General features: G+C 45.4%; 1 protein-coding gene across 1 annotated transcript in view; it reads left to right on the top strand.

The window, feature by feature from the left end:
* LOC306917831 (intersectin-2-like) overlaps nt 1–24,883 on the top strand; it is a gene marked incomplete at its 3' end in the record, with an annotated part of 141,771 nt that overhangs the window by 24,634 nt on the left and 92,254 nt on the right. Inside the window, exons 11-16 of the mRNA XM_079530735.1 lie at nt 3,613–3,719; nt 6,946–7,202; nt 8,048–8,188; nt 12,211–12,351; nt 15,865–15,952; nt 24,701–24,840. Coding sequence (XP_079386861.1) covers nt 3,613–3,719; nt 6,946–7,202; nt 8,048–8,188; nt 12,211–12,351; nt 15,865–15,952; nt 24,701–24,840 — 874 coding nt within the window. The remainder of the gene's footprint in view (nt 1–3,612; nt 3,720–6,945; nt 7,203–8,047; nt 8,189–12,210; nt 12,352–15,864; nt 15,953–24,700; nt 24,841–24,883) is intronic.

Here is a 24,883-nt window from a genome sequence, read left to right on the forward strand (position 1 = left end):
GTGCATTACATTCACCCATTCACACACACATTCACACACCGATGGCGGAGGAAAACATGCAAGGCACCAACCTGCACATCAGGAGCAATCAGGGGTTCAGTGTCTTGCTCAAGGACACTTGGACACTTACTCTGGGGGAGCCCACACGGATCGATTGTGTGTTCTCGGTGGCCCCCTCGGCCAATCAGGACCCATCGTTTTTACATAAACATACATAGTCACACCTACAGACCGTGGGTTTGTTACATTGTACCTACAGAGCGTGGGTTTGTTACATTGTACCTACAGAGCGTGGGTTTGTTACATTGTACCTACAGAGCGTGGGTTTGTTACATTGTACCTACAGAGCGTGGGTTTGTTACATTGTACCTACAGAGCGTGGGTTTGTTACATTGTACCTACAGACCGTGGGTTTGTTACATTGTACCTACAGACCGTGGGTTTGTTACATTGTACCTACAGACCGTGGGTTTGTTACATTGTACCTACAGACCGTGGGTTTGTTACATTGTACCTACAGACCGTGGGTTTGTTACATTGTACCTACAGACCGTGGGTTTGTTACATTGTACCTACAGACCGTGGGTTTGTTACATTGTACCTACAGAGCGTGGGTTTGTTACATTGTACCTACAGACCGTGGGTTTGTTACATTGTACTTACAGACCGTGGGTTTGTTACATTGTACCTACATACCGTGGGTTTGTTACATTGTACCTACAGAGCGTGGGTTTGTTACATTGTACCTACATAGCGTGGGTTTGTTACATTGTACCTACAGAGCGTGGGTTTGTTACATTGTACCTACAGACCGTGGGTTTGTTACATTGTACCTACATACCGTGGGTTTGTTACATTGTACCTACAGACCGTGGGTTTGTTACATTGTACCTACAGACCGTGGGTTTGTTACATTGTACCTACAGACCGTGGGTTTGTTACATTGTACCTACAGACCGTGGGTTTGTTACATTGTACCTACAGACCGTGGGTTTGTTACATTGTACCTACAGACCGTGGGTTGGTTCCCTGCGTGAGCCAGAGCAACATTAGTGACTTCCTCCTGGGGGATTCCGAGATGTTCCAAGGCCAGTGAGTCGATGTGTTTCCTCCAACTGCGCCTTGGTCTGCCGCGGAGGCGCCCGAGAGGCGAAGCTTGCAATTTACAAACGGGAAAGAGAATATATACACAGGCAAGACATCCTCGCACGTTGGCTGGTCAGGGGTGTCAAACTGGTGGCAGAAGGGGGGGGGGGGGGGGGTTATGTTGACAAGAGTCAGAGGTAAGTTTCGCGCTCTGCTCGCGCACAAGTAGGCCATTCATTCACTCCACACCTAATCAAAGCAAATAATTCTGCTGCTCTGTTCTCCCAGAGCGCAGCAGACTCGGTGGTCGTAGTGACTACATCTGTCATTAAAAAACATTTTGTTTCAGCGATGTTCTTAGTTTTAAGGGTAACTGTTGTATAATTGCAATATTACACTCGAGGGTGTGGTTTAACGTGATTATTGCCACTTCAGGGATGCTTGCGGAACTCGACTACGTCTCGTTCCTGACCGCATCACTGTCGCGGCAATAATCACGTTAAACCACACCCTCTCGTGTAATATTGCTTAATTACTGTATATGCTGCTAAACTTGAGGTTTACGGGCAAATCTAGTAGCCATAATTGCCTGTGAATCCCTCTTTTCACGCAGTGTCACACATACTGAGTAAATACATGGATATATGGATTACACTGGCCCAATCTATCCATCCATCTTCAAGTGCTTATCCGTAGTCGGGTCGCGGGGGCAACCGCTCCACCAGAGAGGTCCAGACTTCCATCTCCTCCAGAGCAACATTAGTGACTTCCTCCTGGGGGATCCCGATACGTTCCAAGGCCAGTGGAACTGGAAGAAATTATTATTATAACTAAAGCTAGCAAAAATAAATTAGAATTACAAAAAAAATGCTTTACATTCATACTACATACATATTTCATATGATTTTGGCTATATGAAATCTATAATAATTCTGCCAGTTTTAACTGTTAATAAATCTTTATGTTGTTTTCATGACACATTACACAATACATACAAAATAAAAATGAATGCTACAAAACTAACCTGGAGATTAAGTAGAAGCAGTCAGGGAGGAGGTAGGCTGTGCACAGCAGCACACATCATCATCATTAGCAGATGATGTTAGATTTAGAAAATTGGGTTGCTAATATTTCTTCTTTTTTGGGGGGGTGGGGGGGCATGTTAATGTGTGGTGGCACCGGTCCACAACGCACAACATACAACAGTGTCGGCGTTTGTTACAGTACACAATGTGTGTTTCCCATTCAATCGGGTCTACTCTGTTTGTCATGCTCAAAAATGTTCGCCTGTCTTTCTGTCGGAGGCAGCGCCGTGTAGATGAGAGAGTTGCGACAACCCCGTTCACTGTTTATTCACGGAGCTTCATGAGTCACTGAACGGTATGTTGTCGTCACTCTCTCTCTCTAAACGGCTCTGGTCTCCAGGCTGCGCTCCGCTCAGCGCTCGTCTCTGAGCAAGATGGCGGCGCCCGTCAGACTGTGTTGTTGTTACAAACAAGTGGTTCTACAACGAGTCCTACGTGGATTTTATCGTTTATAACGTAGGATGAGGTCGCATGCGGCCATGCAAAATGATCGTGTCCGTAGATTATTTGTTTTACCGCATTTATTTTCCGCGATTTTTTTTCTTCACGTGAATTATTATTACTGTACGCTGAGTACAGTAGTGCATCCCAGGGACGCAGAGGTTGTTGGTGAAGTGCGGCCCAAAACTATAAAGTGGGTTTTGGGACGCAAAACGCACCCTATTTACATCACTGCCTTACATCACTGCCAGTGACTCCAACTGATCCTTGGTCTGCCCCGGGGTCTCCTCCCAGTGGGACGTGATCCTTGGTCTGCCCCGGGGTCTCCTCCCAGTGGGACGTGATCCTTGGTCTGCCCCGGGGTCTCCTCCCAGTGGGACGTGATCCTTGGTCTGCCCCGGGGTCTCCTCCCAGTGGGACGTGATCCTTGGTCTGCCCCGGGGTCTCTTCCCAGTGGGACGTGATCCTTGGTCTGCCCCGGGGTCTCCTCCCAGTGGGACGTGATCCTTGGTCTGCCCCGGGGTCTCCTCCCAGTGGGACGTGATCCTTGGTCTGCCCCGGGGTCTCCTCCCGGTGGGACGTGATCCTTGGTCTGCCCCGGGGTCTCCTCCCAGTGGGACGTGATCCTTGGTCTGCCCCGGGGTCTCCTCCCAGTGGGACGTGATCCTTGGTCTGCCCCGGGGTCTCCTCCCAGTGGGACGTGATTCTTGGTCTGCCCCGGGGTCTCTTCCCAGTGGGACGTGATCCTTGGTCTGCCCCGGGGTCTCTTCCCAGTGGGACGTGATCCCACCTCAGCTGGCTCCTTTCCAGGCGAAGGAGCAGCGGTTCTACTCCGAGTCTCTCTCGTGTGACTGAACTTCTCATCCTATCTCTAAGGGAGAGGCCAGACACCCGTCGGGGAAACTCATTTCGGCCGCTTGTATTGGCGACCTCATTCTTTGGGACATGACCCTGTGGCCCAAGCGTGTTCCAATTCCCTTTTTTTCACGTGTCCTTCCAGGGGAGGAGGAGGAGGGAGGGCTGTGGAGATGGTGAATGGAACGGGGCCGCACTACACCACCACCACCACCACCCCCGGACCCCTAGACACCCCAGAGGTGGAGAAGAGTAAGTACACTCACTACACCACCACCCTAGGGCCATTTTTCACCTCAAGGACCCCCAAATTGACACTAATTAGCCCCGTGGACCCCCATTTGGACCACCACCCTATAGCAGTGGTTCCCAAAGTGGGGTCCGGGGACCCCCAGGGGTACTTGAGGGAGTTCCAGGGGGGACCCAGCTAAATGATAGTTTGGAACCAAATGGACCCTTATGGGGCTGTAACTCAGAGGGTGTACAAATGTAACCAAATGTACCCTAACGGGTCCATTTGGTTACATTTGTACACTCTCAGAGTGGGTCCGTAGACTTAATGCATGTCAAACTGGGGGTCCTTGAAATTAAACGGGTTGAGAATCACTGCTAGAGCCGTACAGATCTTCTCTTATGGGGGTCCCTGGCGTATCTTTTAAAATGGGGGTCCGCGGGGCTGATTAGTGTCAATTTGGGGGTCCTTGACGTGATAAAGTTAGGGAACCACTGCACTTTAGGACTCATAGACCCTAGGGGTGTAACGATGTAGGAACTGTATCAAAATATTGATTTTAATTTAAAAACAAAAAAGTATATCGATGTGTTGGTATCAGTTTGTTTATGGATAAATGTGTGTATTCTCTGTGTTCATGTCAAGGTGAGGGTTTGTCCATAATGTGTGTATTCTCTGTGTTCATGTCAAGGTGAGGGTTTGTCCATAATGTGTGTATTCTCTGTGTTCATGTCAAGGTGTGGGTTTGTCCATAATGTGTGTATTCTCTGTGTTCATGTCAATGTGTGGGTTTGTCCATAATGTGTGTATTCTCTGTGTTCATGTCAAGGTGAGGGTTTGTCCATAATGTGTGTATTCTCTGTGTTCATGTCAAGGTGAGGGTTTGTCCATAATGTGTGTATTCTCTGTGTTCGTGTCAAGGTGAGGGTTTGTCCATAATGTGTGTATTCTCTGTGTTCATGTCAAGGTGTGGGTTTGTCCATAATGTGTGTATTCTCTGTGTTCATGTCAAGGTGAGGGTTTGTCCATAATGTGTGTATTCTGTGTTCATGTCAAGGTGAGGGTTTGTCCATAATGTGTGTATTCTCTGTGTTCATGTCAAGGTGAGGGTTTGTCCATAATGTGTGTATTCTCTGTGTTCATGTCAAGGTGTGGGTTTGTCCATAATGTGTGTATTCTCTGTGTTCATGTCAAGGTGAGGGTTTGTCCATAATGTGTGTATTCTCTGTGTTCATGTCAAGGTGTGGGTTTGTCCATAATGTGTGTATTCTCTGTGTTCATGTCAAGGTGAGGGTTTGTCCATAATGTGTGTATTCTCTGTGTTCATGTCAAGGTGAGGGTTTGTCCATAATGTGTGTATTCTCTGTGTTCATGTCAAGGTGAGGGTTTGTCCATAATGTGTGTATTCTCTGTGTTCATGTCAAGGTGAGGGTTTGTCCATAATGTGTGTATTCTGTGTTCATGTCAAGGTGAGGGTTTGTCCATAATGTGTGTATTCTCTGTGTTCATGTCAAGGTGAGGGTTTGTCCATAATGTGTGTATTCTCTGTGTTCATGTCAAGGTGAGGGTTTGTCCATAATGTGTGTATTCTCTGTGTTCATGTCAAGGTGAGGGTTTGTCCATAATGTGTGTATTCTCTGTGTTCATGTCAAGGTGAGGGTTTGTCCATAATGTGTGTATTCTCTGTGTTCATGTCAAGGTGAGGGTTTGTCCATAATGTGTGTATTCTCTGTGTTCATGTCAAGGTGAGGGTTTGTCCATAATGTGTGTATTCTGTGTTCATGTCAAGGTGAGGGTTTGTCCATAATGTGTGTATTCTCTGTGTTCATGTCAAGGTGAGGGTTTGTCCATAATGTGTGTATTCTCTGTGTTCATGTCAAGGTGAGGGTTTGTCCATAATGTGTGTATTCTCTGTGTTCATGTCAAGGTGAGGGTTTGTCCATAATGTGTGTATTCTCTGTGTTCATGTCAAGGTGAGGGTTTGTCCATAATGTGTGTATTCTCTGTGTTCATGTCAAGGTGAGGGTTTGTCCATAATGTGTGTATTCTCTGTGTTCATGTCAAGGTGTGGGTTTGTCCATAATGTGTGTATTCTCTGTGTTCATGTCAAGGTGAGGGTTTGTCCATAATGTGTGTATTCTGTGTTCATGTCAAGGTGAGGGTTTGTCCATAATGTGTGTATTCTCTGTGTTCATGTCAAGGTGAGGGTTTGATTGATTGATTGATTGAAGAATTTATTAACAGTTTGCAGAATTACAGTACATTTCAAGCACAAACTCAATACAAAGGCTGTTAACTGTGAGTGGACGACCCAATTAAGCATTACACTTGTTTCCAATAGGGTCCACCATGTTCAAATCATCAAAACATTTAGAGACGTACAAATAGACACTTCTATAGACAGACATAACAGGAATTCATCATAAAGGAGGTAAAAAGGGAAAAGAAATATATACAGTGAGGGGAAAAAAGGGGGGGGGGCGGGGGGGGGGGGGGGATTCAGATTTTACGGGGGCCAGTTTCGAATTGCAGCCATCCGTAGGTGCCCTTTGAGAGCGGTTTTGAAGGAGTCAAGGGATAGATAATAGGGTTTGTCCATAATGTGTGTATTCTCTGTGTTCATGTCAAGGTGAGGGTTTGTCCATAATGTGTGTATTCTCTGTGTTCATGTCAAGGTGAGGGTTTGTCCATAATGTGTGTATTCTCTGTGTTCATGTCAAGGTGAGGGTTTGTCCATAATGTGTGTATTCTGTGTTCATGTCATGGTGAGGGTTTGTCCATAATGTGTGTATTCTCTGTGTTCGTGTCAAGGTGAGGGTTTGTCCATAATGTGTGTATTCTCTGTGTTCATGTCAAGGTGTGGGTTTGTCCATAATGTGTGTATTCTCTGTGTTCATGTCAAGGTGAGGGTTTGTCCACAATGTGTTCAAATACATCTATTTGCCACAGAATCACTGTGTTTACTTGTTTATATCCATAATAAATATTTCCCTTAAAACAACTGCACTATCCACAAGTTTCACACGTTAAATGTATTTGCTAAATAGTTACTGTATCGATTTCAAATCAATCGTATCGTATCGCTGTTAAAATGAGTTTAATATCATGATATGGATCTCCCCTCCCCTCCCCTCCCCTCCCCTCCCCTCCTCTCCTCTCCTCTCCTCTCCTCTCCTCTCCTCTCATCTCCTCTCTCCCCTCCCCTCCCCTCCCCTCCCCTCCCCTCCCCTCCTCTCCTCTCCCCAGTATCGTTCGAGGACCGTCTGAAGGAGAACTTTGCGCGCGGCAGTGTGGCGCTGGAGAAACGTCGTCTGGCTCTGCAGGAGGAGCAGAGGAGAGAGAGGGAGGAGAACAGGAGAGGAGAGGAGAGGAGGGAGGAGGCCAAGAGAGGAGAGGAGAGGAGGGAGGAGTTCAGGAGAGGAGAGGAGAGGAGGGACAGGGAGGCGCAGGAGAACAGGAGGCACGCCGACGAGGAGAGACGGCTGGAGAGGCATCGAGAGGAGGTGAGGGGAGGGGAGCGGAGGGGAGGGGTTCACTAAACTCACCCCACACACACAGCTACTGCTGTTGTCCTGCGACGTCCCCTTATCATTCACTAAACTCACCACACACAGCTACTGCTGTTGTCCTGCGACGTCCCCTTATCATTCACTAAACTCACCACACACAGCTACTGCTGTTGTCCTGCGACGTCCCCTTATCATTCACTAAACTCACCACACACAGCTACTGCTGTTGTCCTGCGACGTCCCCTTATCATTCACTAAACTCACCCCACACAGCTACTGCTGTTGTCCTGCGACGTCCCCTTATCATTCACTAAACTCACCCCACACAGCTACTGCTGTTGTCCTGCGACGTCCCCTTATCATTCACTAAACTCACCCCACACACACAGCTACTGCTGTTGTCCTGCGACGTCCCCTTATTCACTAAACTCACCCCACACAGCTACTGCTGTTGTCCTGCGACGTCCCCTTATCATTCACTAAACTCACCCCACACAGCTACTGCTGTTGTCCTGCGACGTCCCCTTATCATTCACTAAACTCACCCCACACACACAGCTACTGCTGTTGTCCTGCGACGTCCCCTTATTCACTAAACTCACCCCACACACATAGCTACTGCTGTTGTCCTGCGACGTCCCCTTATCATTCACTAAACTCACCCCACACAGCTACTGCTGTTGTCCTGCGACGTCCCCTTATCATTCACTAAACTCACCCCACACACACAGCTATTAGCTGATCTCTCTCTCTCTTTCTCTCTCTCTCTCTCTCTCTCTCTCTCTCTCTCTCTCTCTCTCTCTCCTTCTCTGTGTCTCTCGCCCATGCGGGTGGCCAAGCAGGAGGCGGAGCGTCAGAGGGTGGAGGCGTGGCATCAAGCGAGGAGGGAGGAGTTAGGGAGGAGGAGACGAGGAGACAAGGAGGAGATCTGTGTCCTCCGAGCCAAGAAGAGGAGCCTGGAGACGGAGCTGGAGGCTGTGGTGAGACGCACGCACGCACGCACGCACGCACGCACGCACGCACGCACGCACGCACGCACGCACGCACGCATCAGCATCGAAATGTACTTAAAGTACTAAAAGTAAAAGTACTCATATTGCAGACTGTCCCATTTCACAAGTTCAAACTGTCTACAGAATCTAATAAAAATAGCCGATCTACAAGCTCACAATGCGTCGCCTTGCGACGCCTTGCGACGGCTATGTAGTGGAGTATCAGTACAAGTAGATGTAGTGGAGTATCAGTACAAGTAGATGTAATAATAATAATAATAATACATTTTATTTATAACGCACTTTACATTTGAAACAAATCTCAAAGTGCTACAACAAGAATAAGAACAATAATCTTAAAATAATGCATGATTAAATAAAATGACTAAAAAAGCACATTTCATGGTATACTGCTAAAAGGATTAAAAGCACACCGGGCAACTAATGGTCCAACTGGCCAAATGCCTTGTTAAAAAGAAATGTCTTAAGTCCCCTTTTAAAAGCGTCCACGAATTGTGGTGCTCTCAGGTGGTCGGGGAGGGCATTCCACAGCCGAGGAGCAGCTGAACAGAAGGCCCGGTCCCCCATGGTGCGGAGTTTTGTTTTGGTGGTTTTGAGTGTGTTAGAATTTCCAGAGCGGAGGGAGCGGGTGGAGGCTGGGGGTTCAATGAGTTCCTTCAGATAGGAAGGGGCGTTGCTGTGGATGCACTGATGGGTGAGGAGGCAGACCTTGTATTCTATCCTGGAGGAGACGGGAAGCCAGTGAAGGGAATGGAGTATGGGTGTGATATGATCATATTTCCGCACTCTCACCAGGATCCTAGCAGCACTGTTCTGGATGTACTGGAGATGTAGTGGAGTATCAGTACAAGTAGGCCCTACTGATAGATGGCCCTACTGATAGATGTAGTGGAGTATCAGTACAAGTAGATGTAGTGGAGTATCAGTACAAGTAGATGTAGTGGAGTATCAGTACAAGTAGATGTAGTGGAGTATCAGTACAAGTAGATGTAGTGGAGTATCAGTACAAGTAGATGTAGTGGAGTATCAGTACAAGTAGATGTAGTGGAGTATCAGTACAAGTAGATGTAGTGGAGTATCAGTACAAGTAGGCCCTACTGATAGATGGCCCTACTGATAGATGTAGTGGAGTAGAAGTACAAGTAGGCCCTACTGATAGATGGCCCTACTGATAGATGTAGTGGAGTATCAGTACAAGTAGGACCTACTGATAGATGCCCCTACTGATAGATGTAGTGGAGTATCAGTACAAGTAGGCCCTACTGATAGATGGCCCTACTGATAGATGTAGTGGAGTATCAGTACAAGTAGGCCCTACTGATAGATGGCCCTACTGATAGATATAGTGGAGTATCAGTACAAGTAGGCCCTACTGGAAATTGGAAATACCCAAGTAAAGTACAAATATCTCAAAATTGTACTTAAGTACAGTACTTAACCCCCTCATGGCCACCCTAATTAACAGTGAATTGTGCTTTCTGAATGTGAAGGTAGCCTACTGGGGGAAGGCTTATACTGTGTGTATAGGCTCAATATGTCAGTTTGACACATTCAGTAGATCTCGTGATCTTTTGTGGCCAGATGCAATTTCCTGGGGTCTAGTAGGACTATAGTAAATAATACAAAAATAAATCGCTAACATTTTGTAAAGAGATACTTATTTAGCCCCATGTTCGAATGCCCCCGCCCCCCTGTCAAAAACAGCTAAAATCCCTAAAACGAACGAAAGCAGCAAATGAAAAAAAATGACACTCATCTTTTACTTTCTCTAATAACAACCTAAAACATGAACCTTGGTTGAAAAAAACTAAAGTTGTCCTTTAAGTAAAAGTACTTAGTTACTTTCCACCACTGGAAATGGTAAACGTAAAAAGACCTTGTGCTGAATGTCTGGTACTGTAGGCGTGTTCATCAGAGCTGAATGTCTGGTACTGTAGGCGTGTTCATCAGAGCTGAATGTCTGGTACTGTAGGCGTGTTCATCAGAGCTGAATGTCTGGTACTGTAGGCGTGTTCATCAGAGCTGAATGTCTGGTACTGTAGGCGTGTTCATCAGAGCTGAATGTCTGGTACTGTAGGCGTGTTCATCAGAGCTGAATGTCTGGTACTGTAGGCGTGTTCATCAGAGCTGAATGTCTGGTACTGTAGGCGTGTTCATCAGAGCTGAATGTCTGGTACTGTAGGCGTGTTCATCAGAGCTGAATGTCTGGTACTGTAGGCGTGTTCATCGGAGCTGAATGTCTGGTACTGTAGGCGTGTTCATCAGAGCTGAATGTCTGGTACTGTAGGCGTGTTCATCAGAGCTGAATGTCTGGTACTGTAGGCGTGTTCATCAGAGCTGAATGTCTGGTACTGTAGGCGTGTTCATCAGAGCTGAATGTCTGGTACTGTAGGCGTGTTCATCAGAGCTGAATGTCTGGTACTGTAGGCGTGTTCATCAGAGCTGAATGTCTGGTACTGTAGGCGTGTTCATCAGAGCTGAATGTCTGGTACTGTAGGCGTGTTCATCAGAGCTGAATGTCTGGTACTGTAGGCGTGTTCATCAGAGCTGAATGTCTGGTACTGTAGGCGTGTTCATCGGAGCTGAATGTCTGGTACTGTAGGCGTGTTCATCAGAGCTGAATGTCTGGTACTGTAGGCGTGTTCATCAGAGCTGAATGTCTGGTACTGTAGGCGTGTTCATCAGAGCTGAATGTCTGGTACTGTAGGCGTGTTCATCAGAGCTGAATGTCTGGTACTGTAGGCGTGTTCATCAGAGCTGAATGTCTGGTAAATGGTAAATAAATAAATGGTAAATGGTGCATTTATATAGCGCCTTTATCCAAGGCGCTTTACAGAGATTGTGCATTACATTCACCCATTCACACACACACATTCACACACCGATGGCAGCGGAAACCATGCAAGGCACCAACCTGCACATCAGGAGCAATTAGGGGTTCAGTGTCTTGCTCAAAGACACTTCGACAGTAACTCTGGGGGAGCCCGGGTTTGAACTGGCAACCTTGCGGTTACCATCCAGGCACTCTACCCCTGAGCCACCGCCGTACTGTAGGCGTGTTCATCAGAGCTGAAACTTCAACCTGCAATTCAGGACAGCCGAAATAATACCTCTGACAAAATAATAATACCTCTGACAAAATAATAATACCTCTGACAAAATAATAATACCGCTGACAAAATAATAATACCTCTGACAAAATAATAATACCGCTGACAAAATAATAATACCTCTGACAAAATAATAATACCTCTGACAAAATAATAATACCGCTGACAAAATAATAATACCTCTGACAAAATAATAATACCGCTGACAAAATAATAATACCTCTGACAAAATAATAATACCGCTGACAAAATAATAATACCTCTGACAAAATAATAATACCGCTGACAAAATAATAATACCTCTGACAAAATAATAATACCGCTGACAAAATAATAATACCTCTGACAAAATAATAATACCTCTGACAAAATAATAATACCTCTGACAAAAGACTACAGGGAAATAGAGCGTTGCAGTCCCGCCCCCTTTCATGACTACGCCAGGGCCCAGGACATGATTCCTCATAGACATTTCAAAAAGTATTTATTTAAAGACGGTTACGCCGCGGACAAAGCCAACTCGTGTCGTGACAAATCATGACGACAAACACAATATTTTGGACCAAACAAATAATTACAAAGAAGAAAAACAACAAAAAAAGTGTTTTTTGTCTTCTTTTTAATTATTTGTTCGGCCCAAAAAATTGTGTTTGTTGTCATGATTTGTCACGACTCGGGTTGGCTTTGTACGAGGCTTAAAAGGTCTTTAAATAAATACTTTTTGAAATGTCTATGAGGAAAATGAACGGGGAATCATTTCCTGGGCCCTGGTAGGGGGCGGGGCTGCGACGCTCTATATGAAGCCTGTCCTCCATTATCTCCCGGTCTCCCATTGGTGGATCTCCCGGTCTCCCATTGGTGGATCTCCCGGTCTCCCAGGGCAACAAGCACAAACAGATCTCGGACCGGCTGCGCGACGCCCAGAGCAAGCGGCGCATCCAGAGGGCGGAGCTCGACCTGACCAATCAGAAAAGAGACGCTCGCATCTCCGACATCAACGGCCTGCAGCGGGAGTTTGAGGTACCTTTAAACCATTCTGGGCGGGAACCCCTTTTGGTGTTAGCATTATGTTATGCTTTAGCTATTGGAAAATAGCAGATCTACAAGCTCATAGCTCATAGCTTGTAGGTCTGCTATTTTTGAAAAATCCTGGTCCCCAGCCAAAAAACGTTGAGAACCCCTGTCTTAAAGGGGTAAACGGGTTGAGAATCACTGCTAGAGCCGTAAAAACCTCTCATGGGGGGTCCCTCATGGGGGGATCCCTACACCTCTTAACCATCTGAGGGTACAAACTACACCTCTTAACCATCTATGGGTACAAACTACACCTCTTAACCCTGTAACACCCGGATTAATTTCTACTTGCAAAAAAGAGATTTCAACCTTACTACTACTTTTTACTACTAGGACTTATCAGAGGAAATTATGTAAAAAAATGAAAAAGTTTATATAGTTAACCCTTTCAGCGCTATCATTTATTGAAAAATTAGGATCTAATTCACGCCAGCATTTTTTAAATTTGAGCTCTTATTTTGAAAAGCCGCCATTTCCGCTTAACTAGCAGTAGTCCTAAGTTAGGAAGTTACACGGAGCTGGGCCGGCCTTGTTCTGCAGAGCTCCAGATCGTCAGGTCTGTGCCGTCAAAGAAACGCTGTTTTGACCAAAATGCCATCTGGGACAAGGAATAGGAGCGAATCTGGCGATGTCACTTTTTTCACATTTTTTTGCCCTGTGCGACAGTCAGATGTCCTGGATGCTAAGCTAACATCGTATATTTTTATATCTAAGTCAAATTAAGCTCTAATCAAGCCCCAAATATCGCATTTTACGCAGCGATGCACATAAAGACCACACACGTGCGTGATCGACCGTGCACGCCAGGATTTCGGCCGGTTTTAGGTAGATTACATCGGCCGTTAGCCAAACTAGCCAAAAGTTGCTACATAATGCCACATTAAACCCCTGATTATAGTGAATAAAACAAACCCGTCAATTCCGTCAACGGAAGGTTTGGATTTATTGATTCAATCCGTCAATTCCGTCAATTGTCGTTCAAGGGTTAAGGCGTTTAACACAGCCGACGCGAATCGCGTATCAATACGTTATCAATTAATCAAACGTCGGGTGCGGATCACGTATCAATACGTTTCAATCACTTTTTTATAGCATACTTTCATTCATCTTTTTACCCACCCGGACAATGAAGAACCATCGCCCTATCATTGCTGCTTAGTCCCGCTCACGTGATCAGAAAAAACAACAAAAAAAAAAACCCCCCCTCCCCTCCTGAAAACAGGAGGGCGGGCCGCTTTACGTGTAGAAGCCAGTGTAATGGATGCGCCAATGCCGATGTGTGAAAAGAATCAAATTTCACCTAACCTCGCCTCACCAGGCTTTCCACCTCGGCTCGGACATTTGATTCCCCCCTCCCCTCCTGTTTCTCCAGGAGGAGGATCTTGCGAGGGGGTACATGCTCTCCTCTGTCTCTCGGAAAAAAACATGATGAACGCTGAACGGAACGCTGCCTATTGCCTAAACACATATGCACCAGATCGGCATTGCAAATGCATAACATCTGCAACACACATGGACAGATGCATGTTTCCTTCTTCATACTGTAGCGACCAAACGATCCCCGAGCCTACAATACTACGAACTAACCACAGTATCGAGGGGCCGCCACGACAAGACAGTGTTCCGTTGGTGGATCACGTATCGCCATGCAGAGCCGTCATAATCGGAGATCGCTCAGACGTGTGATTGTAACGCTTTTTTATTCATTATAATTGTAGTGATAAGACCGCAATGAACGCGTCAGGGACGTAATCGACCCGGGTGTAATGTATAACGAACTTTTCCGCGACCTAAACCGTGGTGTTGTCATCTGTGGAAGTCATTTTTTCCTTCTCGTCGACATCACAGCCGGGTGACGCTTTTTTTCCCCTCCATCGCCCCCAAGCTGCATGCCCATAGCCTGGCTTGGCCAGCCTCATAGCGGGGATTCACTGAAGATTCTTCCCCGGAGGAAACATCAGTGAACCCTCGCTATGAGTCTGGCCGTGCCAGGCTAGCATGCCCAGGCATGTTCCCCTACACTAGCTTGAAAAACAAAATCAGCTGATGACAACGCGTCTCACCGTTATACTATAGTTCTGAACCGAACGGTGGAATGGGACTTTTTATAGCCGTACGGATCAAGACTTTTGCTGCCCAATGTGCCCATGACCCCCCCCCCCCCAATGTTACTGCGATCAAAACAATGAAAGCAGTGAGATAGATTAGGCGAGGCGGCAATCATCATCAAAAAGAAAGCATAGTTATGAAGGTTTATAGTCAGACATTGACAGGCAGATATAACAATAAACACAATAAATATGCTATACATCCTATACATCGAATGAAAGCCCTGAATGTGTACTTTTACGAGGAAAAGAGTAAACATTGATCCCATGTACAGTTTGTCATAAATTGGATACTGGGTGAATAAAAATCACACCCATGTGAAGTGAGTGGTGCAACTCTGACAGAGTTGCACCACTCACTTCACATGGGTGTGATTTTTATTATTACTACAGTAGAAGTTTTTTTCTTATGAAAGCAGAGAGTCTTCTGTTTCATACGGTATATAGTATTTATATGTCGCTATAGGCCTTATTTTGTGAATATTGAGGAGTTCACGTCCATGTCTTCTCTGAAGTTATCTGGTGGGCACAAGCTGCATTCAATAACCAATTACTGTCTAACTGTACATGGGATCAATGTTTACTCTTTTCCTCGTAAAAGTACACATTCAGGGCTTTCATTCGGTGTATAGGATGTATAGGATATTTATTGGGTTCAATTTTATATCTGCCTGTCAATGTCTCTGACTTTAAACCATCCATAACTCTGCTCGCTGTTCAAGATAACCACTTCCAGGCAAATGCAGGTGTTGCAAAAAGGTCAATATCTCCAGAATGGAACATGGTAAAATCAAAATGTATTTTTTTAATTGAAGTGGACAAGTTCAGCTTTCTTTTGATGTATGCGTGTGATTCTCGCTATAAGAGAACATTTTGCTGTGGGCCCCCGAACAAGGCCTTTGTGCAATGTTAAACGGTAGCAACATCCAAATAGGCCTGTCGAGATCTTGTAGCAATCAAAGTGTTAAGGCGTAACTTTGACTCTTTACTGAGGCCAGTTTTGAATCGTAACCACCCGTACAGTAAGTGTCCTCTGAGAGCGGTTTTGAATCGCAACCACCCGTACAGTAAGTGTCCTGAGAGCGGTTTTGAATCGCAACCACCCGTACAGTAAGTGTCCTGAGAGCGGTTTTGAATCGCAACCACCCGTACAGTAAGTGTCCTGAGAGCGGTTTTGAATCGCAACCACCCGTACAGTAAGTGTCCTGAGAGCGGTTTTGAAGGAGAGTATGGATTGGATTCACATCCCTTCACGACACAAAATGTGTGACTTCACGGCGTCACACATTTTGTGGCATAGAAGGGATTTAACCCTGTATAAAAAAAACAGTGTTTTTGTTTTATTTTGAAGGAGTGGCAGAGGAAGTTGTCCCAGCTGGTTCCAGAGCAGCAGAGGCTGAACGAGAAACTACGGCTCATGGACCTGAAAAAGATCTCCTGTGGGTACAAATTACACCTCTTAAATATCTGAGGGTACAATCTACACCTCTTAAACACCTGAGGGTTCAAACTACACCTCTTAGGGTACAAATTACACCTCTTAAATATCTGAGGGTACAAACTACACCTCTTAACCATCTGAGGGTACAAACTACACCTCTTAACCATCTGTGGGTACAAACTACACCTCTTAGGGTACAAATAGCACCTCTTAAAGATCTGAGGGTACAAACTACACCTCTTAACCATCTGAGGGTACAAACTACACCTCTTAACCATCTATGGGTACAAACTACACCTCTTAACCATCTATGGGTACAAACTACTAGCCTGGTTAATAAACCAGACCGAATCAGCCGTTGGCAAAAAAAATTGCCTACCAGCGGATTACGGTCTGGCGAGGCTCAGTAGCACGCCTCTTTCCTACAACCGAGAACAGGTCGGACCAATCGGGACACGGTATGCAATATGGGCGGGCTTTGGTACAGTGACGTTCAATGCTTGAGACTTTTGACTGACAGTAGCTCTGACCAATTGCGTCAAAGAGAAAATGTTTGAACCCGCCCCCCGGGAAATTAAATCCAAGTGGAGCCAGCCCAGACTAATATACCGCGACAGTGTTGTGTGATATTAGTCTGGCTTATTAGCCAGGCTAACAAACTACACCTCTTAACCATCTGAGGGTACAAACTACACCTCTTAACCATCTATGGGTACAAACTACACCTCTTAACCATCTGAGGGTACAAACTACACCTCTTAACCATCTATGGTACAAACTACACCTCTTAACCATCTATGGGTACAAACTACACCTCTTAACCATCTATGGGTACAAACTACACCTCTTAACCCTGTAACACCCGGATTAATTTCTACTTGCAAAAAAGAGATTTCGACCTTACTACTACTTTTTACTACTAGGACTTATCAGAGGAAATTATGTAAAAAAATAAAAAAGTTTATATAGTTAACCCTTTCAGCGCTATCATTTATTGAAAAATTAGGATCTAATTCACGCCAGCATTTTTTTAATTTGAGCTCTTTTTTTTAAAAGCCGCCATTTCCGCTTAACTAGCAGTAGTCCTAAGTTAGGAAGTTACACGGAGCTGGGCCGGTCTTGTTCTGCAGAGCTCCAGATCGTCAGATCTGTGCCGTCAAAGAAACGCTGTTTTGACCAAAATGCCATCTGGGACAAGGAATAGGAGATACAGGCGATTGAAATAAATGGATAGAATGGATTATTATGGCGACGACGATCTCAGATGGGCGATCCAGTGCTGTGCTAACAACACAGCTAGCTAACCGGCTAACGTGAGTAGCATTGGCTCGAGCAATCGAACGCGCGATAAAAGCGCAATTGCCGAAGGCCGTCGGCAATGGCGTTAAGCGTCAGTATCAAAATTAGGCTTCAATTGACAAAGATCGTCGCCAATGGCGCTGAAAGTATTAAGCTGTGCCAGCTGTGCCTGCGCTCACTTTAAGAGAATTAGTTTCTTCCCCTCTGTAGCCCCGCCCCCCTGCACACACTATCACTGTAACCATTAGCTATCATTAGCATTAGCGCTGTAGCCTCCCTCTACACTCTCACTGTAAACATTAGCTATTGTTAGCATTAGTGCTGTAGCCTCCCTCTACACTATCACTGTAACTATTAGCTATCGTTAGCATTAGCGCTGTAGCCTCCCTCTACACTCTCACTGTAAACATTAGCTATCGTTAGCATTAGTGCTGTAGCCTCCCTCTACACTATCACTGTAACTATTAGCTATCGTTAGCATTAGCGCTGTAGCCTCCCTCTACACTCTCACTGTAACCATTAGCTATCGTTAGCATTAGCGCTGTAGCCTCCCTCTACACTCTCACTGTAACCATTAGCTATCGTTAGCATTAGCGCTGTAGCCTCCCTCTACACTCTCACTGTAACCATTAGCTATCATTAGCATTAGCGCTGTAGCCTCCCTCTACACTCTCACTGTAACCATTAGCTATTGTTAGCATTAGTGCTGTAGCCTCCCTCTACACTATCACTGTAACTATTAGCTATCGTTAGCATTAGCGCTGTAGCCTCCCTCTACACTCTCACTGTAACCATTAGCTATCGTTAGCATTAGTGCTGTAGCCTCCCTCTACACTATCACTGTAACTATTAGCTATCGTTAGCATTAGCGCTGTAGCCTCCCTCTACACTCTCACTGTAACCATTAGCTATCGTTAGCATTAGCGCTGTAGCCTCCCTCTACACTCTCACTGTAACCATTAGCTATCGTTAGCATTAGCGCTGTAGCCTCCCTCTACACTCTCACTGTAACCATTAGCTATTGTTAGCATTAGTGCTGTAGACTCCCTCTACACTATCACTGTAACTATTAGCTATCGTTAGCATTAGTGCTGTAGCCTCCCTCTACACTATCACTGTAACTATTAGCTATCGTTAGCATTAGTGCTGTAGCCTCCCTCTACACTCTCACTGTAACCATTAGCTATCGTTAGCATTAGCGCTGTAGCCTCCCTCTACACTCTCACTGTAACCATTAGCTATCGTTAGCATTAGCGCTGTAGCCTCCCTCTACACTCTCACTGTAACCATTAGCTATCGTTAGCATTAGCGCTGTAGCCTCCCTCTACACTATCACTGTAACTATTTGCTATCGTTAGCATTAGCGCTGTAGCCTCCCTCTACACTATCACTGTAACTATTAGCTATCGTTAGCATTAGTGCTGTAGCCTCCCTCTACACTATCACTGTAACTATTAGCTATCGTTAGCATTAGCGCTGTAGCCTCCCTCTACACTATCACTAACTATTAGCTATCGTTAGCATTAGCGCTGTAGCCTCCCTCTACACTATCACTGTAACCATTAGCTATTGTTAGCATTAGCGCTGTAGCCTCCCTCTACACTATCACTGTAACTATTAGCTATCGTTAGCATTAGTGCTGTAGCCTCCCTCTACACTATCACTGTAACTATTAGCTATCGTTAGCATTAGCGCTGTAGCCTCCCTCTACACTATCACTGTAACTATTAGCTATCGTTAGCATTAGTGCTGTAGCCTCCCTCTACACTCTCACTGTAACCATTAGCTATCGTTAGCATTAGCGCTGTAGCCTCCCTCTACACTCTCACTGTAACCATTAGCTATCGTTAGCATTAGCGCTGTAGCCTTTGATAGTATTTTAAACAGACTTATAGCTTGTTACGTAGACAGCTCTAGAATTGCACTTTATGTAGTCATAGCACTTTATAGTACACATGTATAATATATTATATAGTATAGTATGTATAGTTTACATAGATACTCCACTGTTACGTTCTTAGTCTACGCATGATTCATGATAACTACTTTTTATATATGTGATGTATGCCATGCTTTGTTATTGCTTAATGTAAGTCGCTCTGGATTAAGAGCGTCTGCTAAATGCCTAAATTGTAAATTGTAAATTGTAGCCTCCCTCTACACTCACTGTAACCATTAGCTATCGTTAGCATTAGCGCTGTAGCCTCCCTCTACACTATCACTGTAACTATTTGCTATCGTTAGCATTAGCGCTGTAGCCTCCCTCTACACTCTCACTGTAACTATTAGCTATCGTTAGCATTAGCGCTGTAGCCTCCCTCTACACTCTCACTGTAACTATTAGCTATCGTTAGCATTAGCGCTGTAGCCTCCCTCTACACTCTCACTGTAACTATTAGCTATCGTGCTGTAGCCTCCCTCTACACTATCACTGTAACCATTAGCTATCGTTAGCATTAGTGCTGTAGCCTCCCTCTACACTCTCACTGTAACCATTAGCTATCGTTAGCATTAGTGCTGTAGCCTCCCTCTACACTATCACTGTAACCATTAGCTATCGTTAGCATTAGTGCTGTAGCCTCCCTCTACACTATCACTGTAACTATTTGCTATCGTTAGCATTAGTGCTGTAGCCTCCCTCTACACTATCACTAACTATTAGCTATCGTTAGCATTAGCGCTGTAGCCTCCCTCTACACTATCACTGTAACCATTAGCTATTGTTAGCATTAGCGCTGTAGCCTCCCTCTACACTATCACTGTAACTATTAGCTATCGTTAGCATTAGTGCTGTAGCCTCCCTCTACACTATCACTGTAACTATTAGCTATCGTTAGCATTAGCGCTGTAGCCTCCCTCTACACTATCACTGTAACTATTAGCTATCGTTAGCATTAGTGCTGTAGCCTCCCTCTACACTCTCACTGTAACCATTAGCTATCGTTAGCATTAGCGCTGTAGCCTCCCTCTACACTCTCACTGTAACCATTAGCTATCGTTAGCATTAGCGCTGTAGCCTTTGATAGTATTTTAAACAGACTTATAGCTTGTTACGTAGACAGCTCTAGAAATGCACTTTATGTAGTCATAGCACTTTATAGTACACATGTATAATATATTATATAGTATAGTATGTATAGTTTACATAGATACTCCACTGTTACGTTCTTAGTCTACGCATGATTCATGATAACTACTTTTTATATATGTGATGTATGCCATGCTTTGTTATTGCTTAATGTAAGTCGCTCTGGATTAAGAGCGTCTGCTAAATGCCTAAATTGTAAATTGTAAATTGTAGCCTCCCTCTACACTCACTGTAACCATTAGCTATCGTTAGCATTAGCGCTGTAGCCTCCCTCTACACTATCACTGTAACTATTTGCTATCGTTAGCATTAGCGCTGTAGCCTCCCTCTACACTCTCACTGTAACTATTAGCTATCGTTAGCATTAGCGCTGTAGCCTCCCTCTACACTCTCACTGTAACTATTAGCTATCGTTAGCATTAGCGCTGTAGCCTCCCTCTACACTCTCACTGTAACTATTAGCTATCGTGCTGTAGCCTCCCTCTACACTATCACTGTAACCATTAGCTATCGTTAGCATTAGTGCTGTAGCCTCCCTCTACACTATCACTGTAACCATTAGCTATCGTTAGCATTAGTGCTGTAGCCTCCCTCTACACTATCACTGTAACTATTTGCTATCGTTAGCATTAGTGCTGTAGCCTCCCTCTACACTATCACTAACTATTAGCTATCGTTAGCATTAGCGCTGTAGCCTCCCTCTACACTATCACTGTAACCATTAGCTATTGTTAGCATTAGCGCTGTAGCCTCCCTCTACACTATCACTGTAACTATTAGCTATCGTTAGCATTAGTGCTGTAGCCTCCCTCTACACTATCACTGTAACTATTAGCTATCGTTAGCATTAGCGCTGTAGCCTCCCTCTACACTATCACTGTAACTATTAGCTATCGTTAGCATTAGTGCTGTAGCCTCCCTCTACACTCTCACTGTAACCATTAGCTATCGTTAGCATTAGCGCTGTAGCCTCCCTCTACACTCTCACTGTAACCATTAGCTATCGTTAGCATTAGCGCTGTAGCCTCCCTCTACACTCACTGTAACCATTAGCTATCGTTAGCATTAGCGCTGTAGCCTCCCTCTACACTATCACTGTAACTATTTGCTATCGTTAGCATTAGCGCTGTAGCCTCCCTCTACACTATCACTGTAACTATTAGCTATCGTTAGCATTAGTGCTGTAGCCTCCCTCTACACTCTCACTGTAACCATTAGCTATCGTTAGCATTAGTGCTGTAGCCTCCCTCTACACTATCACTGTAACCATTAGCTATCGTTAGCATTAGTGCTGTAGCCTCCCTCTACACTATCACTGTAACTATTTGCTATCGTTAGCATTAGTGCTGTAGCCTCCCTCTACACTATCACTGTAACTATTAGCTATCGTTAGCATTAGCGCTGTAGCCTCCCTCTACACTATCACTGTAACCATTAGCTATTGTTAGCATTAGCGCTGTAGCCTCCCTCTACACTATCACTGTAACTATTAGCTATCGTTAGCATTAGTGCTGTAGCCTCCCTCTACACTATCACTGTAACTATTAGCTATCGTTAGCATTAGCGCTGTAGCCTCCCTCTACACTATCACTGTAACTATTAGCTATCGTTAGCATTAGCGCTGTAGCCTCCCTCTACACTCTCACTGTAACTATTAGCTATCGTTAGCATTAGCGCTGTAGCCTCCCTCTACACTCGCACTGTAACTATTAGCTATCGTGCTGTAGCCTCCCTCTACACTATCACTGTAACCATTAGCTATCGTTAGCATTAGTGCTGTAGCCTCCCTCTACACTATCACTGTAACCATTAGCTATCGTTAGCATTAGTGCTGTAGCCTCCCTCTACACTATCACTGTAACTATTTGCTATCGTTAGCATTAGTGCTGTAGCCTCCCTCTACACTATCACTAACTATTAGCTATCGTTAGCATTAGCGCTGTAGCCTCCCTCTACACTATCACTGTAACCATTAGCTATTGTTAGCATTAGCGCTGTAGCCTCCCTCTACACTATCACTGTAACTATTAGCTATCGTTAGCATTAGTGCTGTAGCCTCCCTCTACACTATCACTGTAACTATTAGCTATCGTTAGCATTAGCGCTGTAGCCTCCCTCTACACTATCACTGTAACTATTAGCTATCGTTAGCATTAGTGCTGTAGCCTCCCTCTACACTCTCACTGTAACCATTAGCTATCGTTAGCATTAGCGCTGTAGCCTCCCTCTACACTCTCACTGTAACCATTAGCTATCGTTAGCATTAGCGCTGTAGCCTCCCTCTACACTCACTGTAACCATTAGCTATCGTTAGCATTAGCGCTGTAGCCTCCCTCTACACTATCACTGTAACTATTTGCTATCGTTAGCATTAGCGCTGTAGCCTCCCTCTACACTATCACTGTAACTATTAGCTATCGTTAGCATTAGTGCTGTAGCCTCCCTCTACACTCTCACTGTAACCATTAGCTATCGTTAGCATTAGTGCTGTAGCCTCCCTCTACACTATCACTGTAACCATTAGCTATCGTTAGCATTAGTGCTGTAGCCTCCCTCTACACTATCACTGTAACTATTTGCTATCGTTAGCATTAGTGCTGTAGCCTCCCTCTACACTATCACTGTAACTATTAGCTATCGTTAGCATTAGCGCTGTAGCCTCCCTCTACACTATCACTGTAACCATTAGCTATTGTTAGCATTAGCGCTGTAGCCTCCCTCTACACTATCACTGTAACTATTAGCTATCGTTAGCATTAGTGCTGTAGCCTCCCTCTACACTATCACTGTAACTATTAGCTATCGTTAGCATTAGCGCTGTAGCCTCCCTCTACACTATCACTGTAACTATTAGCTATCGTTAGCATTAGCGCTGTAGCCTCCCTCTACACTATCACTGTAACTATTAGCTATCGTTAGCATTAGCGCTGTAGCCTCCCTCTACACTCTCACTGTAACTATTAGCTATCGTTAGCATTAGCGCTGTAGCCTCCCTCTACACTCTCACTGTAACTATTAGCTATCGTTAGCATTAGCGCTGTAGCCTCCCTCTACACTCTCACTGTAACTATTAGCTATCGTTAGCATTAGCGCTGTAGCCTCCCTCTACACTCTCACTGTAACTATTAGCTATCGTTAGCATTAGCGCTGTAGCCTCCCTCTACACTATCACTGTAACCATTAGCTATCGTTAGCATTAGCGCTGTAGCCTCCCTCTACACTCTCACTGTAACTGTTAGCTATCGTTAGCATTAGCGCTGTAGCCTCCCTCTACACTCTCACTGTAACTATTAGCTATCGTTAGCATTAGCGCTGTAGCCTCCCTCTACACTCTCACTGTAACTATTAGCTATCGTTAGCATTAGCGCTGTAGCCTCCCTCTACACTCTCACTGTAACTATTAGCTATCGTTAGCATTAGCGCTGTAGCCTCCCTCTACACTCTCACTGTAACTATTAGCTATCGTTAGCATTAGCGCTGTAGCCTCCCTCTACACTCTCACTGTAACTATTAGCTATCGTGCTGTAGCCTCCCTCTACACTATCACTGTAACCATTAGCTATCGTTAGCATTAGCGCACACTGTTTACCTGTCGCCAGAAACGTTTACATGTCGGCAGCGATGCGAGACAAAGTCACAGATGACATCCGAACTATGGACGGATGTCGATTACCGAGGACAGCCGGGGGTTAAATCAGATTACCGAGGACAGCCGGGGGTTAAATCAGATTACCGAGGACAGCCGGGGGTTAAATCAGATTACCGAGGACAGCCAGGGGTTAAATCAGATTACCGAGGACAGCCAGGGGTTAAATCAGATTACCGAGGACAGCCAGGGGTTAAATCAGATTACCGAGGACAGCCGGGGGTTAAATCAGATTACCGAGGACAGCCGGGGGTTAAATCAGATTACCGAGGACAGCCGGGGGTTAAATCAGATTACCGAGGACAGCCGGGGGTTAAAGGACAGCCGGGGGTTAAAGGACAGCCGGGGGTTAAATCAGAGGACAGCCGGGGGTTAAATCAGAGGACAGCCGGGGGTTAAAGGACAGCCGGGGGTTAAAGGACAGCCGGCGGTTAAAGGACAGCCGGGGGTTAAAGGACAGCCGGGGGTTAAAGGACAGCCGGGGGTTAAAGGACAGCCGGGGGTTAAATCAGAGCCCAGCTATATATAGCAGCGGAGCACATTTAGCGACGGACCGGATGCTATCCCGGATGTAGCTGAAGTAGCTAAATGTAGCCAAAACACCCCCGAGGCGATCGACAACAACGGGAGGTATGATTAATCTCCTTGGTCCGCGCTCCTTGGTGACCCTGACCTCTCTATGACCTCTGTATGACCTCTGTGTGACCTTGCAGCAGTGACCCTGAGCTCCGCGGCGGGCGGCGTGACGGAGAAAGGGGCGACATGTCGCCGACTGAAGGAACAGCTGGACGCACTGGAGAGAGAGACCAGCAGCAAGCTGGAGCGCATGGACCAGTACACCAATGAGATCAAGGTACTGGACCAGTACCCCATGGACCAGTACACCATGGACATCA

Source organism: Electrona antarctica (assembly GCF_951216825.1).
Source record: "Electrona antarctica genome assembly, contig: scaffold_92, whole genome shotgun sequence".
NCBI lineage: Eukaryota > Metazoa > Chordata > Actinopteri > Myctophiformes > Myctophidae > Electrona > Electrona antarctica.